At 57.5% G+C, this 8338-nt stretch overlaps 1 protein-coding gene across 1 annotated transcript; it reads left to right on the top strand.

Moving 5' to 3' along the window:
• The first annotated feature begins 1348 nt into the window (after positions 1 to 1348).
• On the top strand, positions 1349 to 7903 carry FOXF2 (forkhead box F2). Its single transcript, XM_077143873.1, is given in 4 exon segments — positions 1349 to 1493; positions 1496 to 1571; positions 1573 to 2519; positions 5830 to 7903. Coding segments are annotated over 4 exon segments (1335 nt in total). The 3' UTR covers positions 5997 to 7903.
• Positions 7904 to 8338: the final 435 nt, after the last annotated feature.

The raw sequence follows: 8338 nt of genomic DNA on the forward strand, positions 1-8338 counted from the left end.
GCCTAGTGACAGTTACACATTTTTCAGGATTGAATGCAAATACAGCCTCTTGATTATCTCAGGGGCAGCCTACTTTTTGCCTTTTTTTTTTTTTTTTTTTTTTTTAACAAAACATGATGTGGAAAGCGAAAAGGAAGTAGAAGCAAATGCAAATATGATTCCCATTCGCTTGGAGTCTCTAAAACTTGGCTGAGGTCTCTATGTCCATACCCCTCGGCTCCACAGTTCCAAAAATGCCCGAGATCGGTCCCGGGGGACCGCACCCCTAGAGAGCTGGGGCGCCCTGGGCGGTCGCCCTCTGATAACGAATTGTCCCGAAGGCTGCAGGCCCGGCCAGAGAGAGAGAGAGGATCGGCACTTTACCTTTGGGGTCTGGCACCGTGGCGTGTGCTGGGGGCTGCAATGTCTAAATGCAGTTGACAAATGGTGTGCGCGCGGGCGCTGGGGGAAGGCGACGCAGGAGGCTCCGAGCCGGCGGCGGCGGCGGCTCCAGCCGCAGCACCGCTCGCGGGGTTGGGGGAAGGAGGGTGCGTTAGTGGGGTGGAGGAGGGGCTGGTCTTCTTCGCGGCGGCGGCGGCTATCTAGAATGCCAAGTGGGGGGCCGTAGAAAGAGAAAGATTTCATAATGTGATAGATAAGTGGTCGGGTTTTGCTGGAGGTGGGGGGTCGTCTGAGCAAAAAGTAAGTTAGTCTGTGATTCCTCTGCCTAAAGGGGAGTGGGGTGGGGGGAAGAGGCCGAGAGAAGAAGCCAAAGCCCGAGGGGACCCTGGAGAGCGAGGAAAGAGATGAGCGAGGGGCCCGCCGCCAGTTCGGAGGTGGGGGGGTTAGGGCGGGAGGAGGGCGTCCTGGGCCGGGGCGCCCTCCCCGCAGTGGCGTGACGAGAGGAGGGGGCAGGGCGCGGTGGGGGCGGGGAGGGCGGGGAGGAGGGAGGGAGGGAGGGAGGGCGCGGGGGGAGGGCGAGGGAGGGAGGAAGTCCGAGAGACAGAGTGAGGAGGGCTCCTGAAGGGAGACGTCAGGCGCGTCCCCCCGGTCCGGCTCAGGGTCCTTGCTCGCGGCCGCCACTGCCGGTCGCCGGCCGCTGGCACTCGGCGGGGAAGGAGGCCGGGCTCGAGGAGGGCCCGAGGCCGGGGCCGGGATGCGCCGGGCGTTGCCTCCGGCCCGCCGCCGCCGCCGCCGCCGCCGCCAGGAGCCCCCGCGGAGCTGAGCCCGGAGCCGCCGAAGCGCTGGCCGCGAGCAGCCTCGACCGCAGCTCGGGCGCCGGGCTAGGGCGCTCCCCCGGCCGCTGGCCCGCCCTCGCGCGGGCGCCCTCACTCCGGGCCCCGCGCCGGGCGCCGCGTCCGGGACCCCGATGAGCGCCGAGGGCGGCCCGCCGGTCCCCCTGCGCCGCGCGTGCAGTCCGGCCCCCGCGCTCCAGGCCGCCCTGATGAGCCCGCCGCCGGCCGCTGCCGCCGCCGCCGCAGCCCTGGAGACCCCCGCAGCCTCGTCGGCGGCGGCGGCGCAGCCTGCGCCTCGGCCTCGGCCTCCTCGAGCTCCACTAGCGCCGCCGCGGCCGCCTGCAAGGGCGCGGGCGGCGGGCGGCGGGGCGGGGGCCTCCAAGAAGGCGAGCTCGGGGCTGCGGCGGCCGGAGAAGCCGCCCTACTCGTACATCGCGCTCATCGTCATGGCCATCCAGAGCTCGCCCAGCAAGCGCCTGACCCTCAGCGAGATCTACCAGTTCCTGCAGGCGCGCTTCCCCTTCTTCCGCGGCGCCTACCAGGGCTGGAAGAACTCGGTGCGCCACAACCTCTCGCTCAACGAGTGCTTCATCAAGCTGCCCAAGGGCCTCGGACGGCCCGGCAAGGGCCACTACTGGACCATTGACCCGGCCAGCGAGTTCATGTTCGAGGAGGGCTCGTTCCGCCGCCGGCCGCGCGGCTTCAGGCGGAAGTGCCAGGCGCTCAAGCCCATGTACCACCGCGTCGTCGGCGGCCTGGGCTTCGGGGCCTCGCTGTTGCCCCAGGGCTTCGACTTCCAGGCGCCGCCGTCGGCGCCGCTCGCTTGCCACGGCCAGACCGGCTACGGCGGCCTCGACATGATGCCCGCGGGCTACGACGCGGGCGCGGGCGCCCCGGGCCACGCGCATCCGCATCACCACCACCACCACCACGTCCCGCACATGTCGCCCAACCCGGGCTCCACCTACATGGCCAGCTGCCCGGTCCCCGCCGGGCCCGGGGGCGTCGGCGCGGCGGCGGGGGGCGGCGGCGGAGGCGGCGGCGGCGGCGGTGACTACGGGCCGGACAGCAGCAGCAGCCCCGTGCCCTCGTCCCCGGCCATGGCGAGCGCCATCGAGTGCCACTCGCCTTACACGAGTCCCGCGGCGCACTGGAGCTCGCCCGGCGCCTCGCCTTACCTCAAACAGCCGCCCGCGCTGACGCCGAGCAGCAACCCCGCCGCCTCTGCGGGCCTGCACTCCAGCATGTCGTCCTACTCGCTGGAGCAGAGCTACCTGCACCAGAACACCCGCGAAGACCTCTCAGGTAACGGCGCACCCCGCTGCAGGAGTCGGCCCCCCAGGCCGCGCGGGGCTTGCACCCCCGCTGGAGCGCCGCAGCCCAGCGCCATGGGGGTGGGAAGCTGGCTGGGGTCTTACAGACGCCCCGTAGTCCCGGCCAGACTGCCGCCTGAGAGGAAGAGGCGACCCAATGACGGCCACTCAGGCCTCCAGCCTGGAGGAGGGCTTAGCTTTAGGGAGATGGCATTTTTCTTTTGGGGGACCTTGGCTAAGGAGCTGTGTCTAGTTTCTTCTGTCGTCTTTTGCGTTCGTTTTGCAGTACTTGGGTCTCAAAGTAAATATCTGGAAGGGAGACATTTGTATGCTCGGGACTAGGGTGGGGAGGGGGTTTGCTGGGCAAGTGTTGAGAGGAAGGAGGGCGGGAGGGAGGAGGAGAAAAAAACATGTTGGCGTCCCAGGATCTTTCACAAAACAGAAATATCGCCAGGGGGAGGGTCGGGAGCTGTTGAGGAGCCCCCTCCCCCACTGCCCCAAGTGGACCCAGTTCTTCACACACGGGGCTATCCTGAGCCAGCAGGACTCAGGACCCCGCTGTGACTGAGCTACTTGTAGTGTGGCAGGTTTAAATTGTGTCGGTGGCAGATTATGAAAATTTATTGACTTGCCAGAGGCCTTGAAATGTGGGAGGGGATGAATGGGAGTGGAGGAGGGAATTTGAATATTTAACCAGGTTTATCCAGAGAGGGGAAATAAGCCCTCTTCTATTAAGCTCTCTGAGTCACCTACCGACTGCAAATTACATAGGGCCCTACTGCCAATCCTGGCAAGGACAGAAGGTGCTTTGCTCACTCACCTCTGTCATTAGACAGTGGCTCATACAATGACAGATACACAGTATGTCCATGCATATATATGTTCATGCGTACACCATATATTCATGCATACATGATATTCGTGTGTGCACGCAGCCGGAGCATCTGGGAGCAAGGAAACCCAGAAATGGGCGAAAGATGTTGATTCCCTTGGCGGTGAAATTTCCTAAATAGGCCTTTAAATGCGGGTCTCAGAGGTTAACCAAACAAAGCCAGTCTCGGCAGGACCACACCGAAGAGGGTTTTAGCCTGACTTAACCCGCTGAGAGCAGTCTTGTTCAATTTTATGGGAATTTCAACAAGTAACCAGTACAGATGACCCTCCCCTCTGATTCCATTCTTCCCTTGGAGAGGTTTTCAATCACACGTGTGCACACACACACACACACACACACACACACCTCGCCGGCCCTCTCCCCCCTCACGGCAGGCCCGACTTAACTTGAACCCCCGGTGCGACTAGCAGCTGCAGCAGCGGCCTGAAAGCAGGGCCCTGAGAACAAACCCACGCAGGAAGGCGATTTCGACTCCTGGAGGCAACTTTCTCCCCACCCCAGACAGCGAACCACCATCAATACCAGGGGTTGGGAACACAGCTCTTTGTCTTGGAGAGGAACTCGCAGGCGGGCCTGGCGCCCTCCCCACGCACCGTCCCTGTGCTGGGCCTACTCGGGCCGGTACTGCCCCTCTGGCTTAGTGAGAGACGCTGGGGAGGCGGTCGCTAGGGCCTGACTCAATGTCCCTTCCTCCCTCGCCCCCGGACCCCTGTCTCTCTCGAACATCCTGCATCCTTCCCCGAGCCCTCGGTGGCATCTCCAAGGAAGTCGTGGGCACCCTGCAGAGCCTGTTTCGTTCGGTCGTGGCCCCCACCCCCCGAGAGGCTTTGAAGGCCAAGCTGGGTGTCTGAGGGGTCCGACAGGACGCAGACAGTGGGCTGACACCCCCAGGCACCCCAACTGGTTCCTGCCCGGCTACCGCAGCTCCAACTCAGAGTGGGGCACCCGCGGCCACAGCGCGTTCTGCGGGGACCGGGGCCTTCCTGGGCGCCTTTACACAGCCCTGCAGGCCTCTAGAGAGGGTGGCTGGGGCCTTTCGGTCCCGCCGGGTATTCCCAGCGCCTGGCCGCCGCCTGTGGGTGCACTCTCGCTGCCCCCCACCCTCCACCCCGGCCGGCTCCGGGTCCGCTCGTGGAGAGTCAGGAATTTGGCACCCAGATGTCTTTAAACGCAATGGAGGAACCCACGTGTGTGCAGAGCAGCGAGCGCAGACCGGGGTCAGGTTAGGCCCAAGTCGCGTTTGATTGGAGCTGTGCGGCCGCGTGTGTTTAGTTACAATCCGTTTTATCGGTCAATAAACCCAGCCGGGTCAGCAGCCGCTTAGCAAGCCTGTGGCTTCTTACCCCGGACCCGGCGAGCCGAGGGTGGGGGGTGGAGGGTGGGGGGTGGCCGGTGACTGCGCGCCAAGGGTGTCAAGCCTCCCTTTAGGAGTTCCCTCCGCGTAGCACGCGGCCGGTTAGGAAAGACCTCAGCGAAGAGGCCTCCCCACCGCGGCGGGCCCGAGGGACTCCCAGGCCCCAGCCGCGCCGACCCCGGGAAAGCAAAAGTAAAAGTGGGTTGCGCGGCCCCCGCCCGGGGCAGCCGACTCCGGCGCTCTGCAGACTGACCCGCCCGGGAGAGGCGGCGAGACCCGAGCCGTCTTGTCCTGGGTTCCGAGGGCCGCCCTCTCCGCCAAGCCCCGACCGAGGGATATTGCGTGTAGTCCCGGGCCTCTCTAAATTTAGCTGAAGACGTTCGGGACCTGCAAGCAGCTCAAAGACCCGTGCGGAGGGAACAGAGGGCTGCCTTGTTCTTTCCTGTCCCTTTCCGCAGAGATAGCACTGTTTTCATCTTCCCCTTTTGGCACAGGGAATATCCCCGCTGTGACACACCGCTCTGAGCGTGCCAAATTAGCTGGAAAATAAGGCGGGAGCCTCAGAACGAGAGGAGAAGGCGGGCTGCGGTGTTTCTGGGACAGGGGCCTCGGTCCCCGCTGCAGCCAGAGGCTCGGAGCAGCTGCGGCCACTGCACTGCTCTGCGACGTGCCCGACCATCAGCTGGGGCCAAACTGACCCGTCTCCTCCCACAGGGTTCGTCCTGGGGTTGAAACCCCAGCCGCAGCCTCAGGGAATAATATGGAAATTCAGGCACAGAAGAACCGGCTTCAGGGAATCTTGCTGTGTATTTGTGACGTGCAAAGCAAAACCTCATGATTCCAGAGTCCTTTAAGACAGTTTGGAACTTGGAGAAGCTTCTAAGGGCTGGTTTTCTCCACCAGTTTTATAGCCATATACAAAGGGACACACCAGCCCCTCTCATATCCTGGGTTCAAATAGGACAAGTTAAAACATTTTTTTTAAATAAAGCATCCTGTCGTCAGTGAAATTAATTTCTTCCTGAAAAGGTAATTTTTTTTTTCTGTTTTCAGTGGGACTGCCTCGATACCAGCATCACTCCACTCCCGTGTGTGACAGGAAAGACTTCGTGCTCAATTTTAATGGCATTTCTTCTTTCCATCCATCGGCCAGCGGGTCCTATTATCATCACCACCATCACCAGAGTGTCTGCCAGGACATCAAGCCCTGTGTCATGTGACTGGACAGAGACACAGCCATGCTTCTCAGATAGGAACTCTTTGGGCTCCCCGGGGAACTCGTAACGTGCACGCAGGTAGCAGTAAGTACCACACCTGTCACTTCGCCAAAATATCCAGCAGAGCATCATTTACTGACACTTTTCCACCAGTCCTAGGAGGACCTCTCCTGGCAAGGAAATGTTCAGAATACGTGGGGGCTTCCCGGACGGGGCAAAAGGGGTGGAAAACTGAGTTTCCATAGTGGAGATGATAGCTAAGAAATGTAAACGCGTAACTCCGGAATCTTCATCGTCTTCCGTAATCAGGGTCTGAAAAAAAGCAGGCAAGCTGTTTTGCCGTTTTCTTTGTCTATGAAAACTTGTGTGTGCTTTTTAAAAAGGCAGTGCTAAGCACTAGATTTCCAGAAATCCCCATCTTGTCGCCTAGCTAAGTAGGAGAATTCCGTCTTGCCAAACCGGGATGCAGGTGCCAAAGAACATTATCAAGAAAGTATTTAGAGATCATGTGCTTAGTCTGAGAAAGCAGTCTTCAGTATTGTGACAATACAACGTTTTTACAAGGTTGTTTTCTACCACCATATTTTAAAGATATTTTTATGATCTTTATGTATACTCACACTCTTGCTTGTATTTTTTAAGAAGAGGATATATTTGCACTTATGTATACTTTTACAGTTTGCCAAAATATTTTGATGTACAATTTTTTTTTCAATAAAATGTATATAACAAATAGTTGTTTTAGGGACATATTTTCTCCACGGACATCCCACTGTCAGCCAGGTTCACTTCGCCACCCCGCCAGTCATGCAACTCTACACTGCTGTTTTGTTTCCCCAACGTTGTATAATTGACGTGGTGTGGGGTCTGTGCCTTGAGTAACACAGGCCAGGTTCCCATTTTGGGTCTTCTCAGGAGAGAAAGAAGAAGGAAAGTTTTCTGTTATTTCTTTTTTTTTTTTTTTCCTGCACCCTAGCTTTTTCTGGCTAAACAAAAACCAGAAGGTGAAAGGAACTTAAAAGAAAACCAGGCAAAGATAATGAAAGGCAAGAGTTGATTTGAGAGAGATCTTTGCGCCCCCTTTGTTCTCTTGCCTGTGCCCAGGAGAGGACCTTCCTTTGCTTTCCTCCCTTCCCCACCAGCACACGGTGACAGGTTTGATGCAGGTTCCTACTTCCCCTTTGCCAGTTGTCCAGTCTTTCTCGGCTGGGATTTGTGAAGGCTGCTGAGTAGTTGTGGGGCAGGCTCCAGACACACTGGGCATCTTTGGAGAGCCACATTTAGCCCATTTCTTCCAGAAGCAGGATTTCACTTCCGTACAGCACTCTAGGGTGGTTGCCTTTCCTTACCTCCGACTCTCAGTGGGTCAATCCTGCTTAGCAGCAACCCCCAATAATCCCAGGCATCTCTTCCTTACCCCTCAAGAGAGACTCATCCCTCTTCTGCCTTCTAACAAAGAATTGAAGATTTCACGTAAGGGTTCTCATTCCATTTCCTAAGGCTCAAATCACGAATGCTCATGCCAGAGTGAGAGATGCTTTGGGTTAAAGAGAAAAAATAACAGGCCAGCGAGTCTGGGGAACTTGTTCCTCAGCCAGCCCACTCTCTGTCTGACCAGCCCTTCAGAGTCACGGGCAGTGGGTATCAGCCTGTCACACGGGGGCCACCTCTGGCTTTTTTTGGTTTTTTTTTTTCCCCTTTCCTGAATGGCTGAACGGAAAACTGACCTTTGTTTCCCATCCCCTGAAAGGTCTTTCTCCCAATCCATCATGATACACTTAATACCACTCAGGAGATAACTCAACACACAGGGCTTTTGTATTGCAAGTGAATGTCAGTCCAAAGACGGGCTTATTAGCAAAACATCTTGTTTCAAACAGTCTTAACCATCTCCCTAATCCTTGAGCTTCCTTCTTATATTTCCAAAATTAAGTAGTGATTTAAACATTTTTTTGTATCTCCATTATCATATTTGCAGTTAAACAGGGCTTTTTTTTTTTCCTTTTAAACTGAGCTACTCAGGCCTGCTATAAATTATAAAGTCAGTTTCAGAGTTTGCTCCGACCACAGTGCTGTGTTTACATTCCTTCCGAGGCAGCCTGCATGGTCGTAATTTATATCCTAAACACTTGAACGTAACTTGTTTATACAGAGAATGACAGGACCTCAACGATAAAAAAGAAAAAAACCTGCGCCTGTCGGACCGACCGCATTAAAAAGGCGAGCACGCCCCCTAGTGGGCTGACCCGTGCTGGTGACTCAGATTTCTAGTGGTGCTTAAAATAAGAACTTAAAAAAAATTTAAATGGTCCATTTTGTTGTGTTTTCCCGACAGAGATATTTTT

Source organism: Tamandua tetradactyla, chromosome 25 (genome assembly GCF_023851605.1).
Source record: "Tamandua tetradactyla isolate mTamTet1 chromosome 25, mTamTet1.pri, whole genome shotgun sequence".
NCBI lineage: Eukaryota > Metazoa > Chordata > Mammalia > Pilosa > Myrmecophagidae > Tamandua > Tamandua tetradactyla.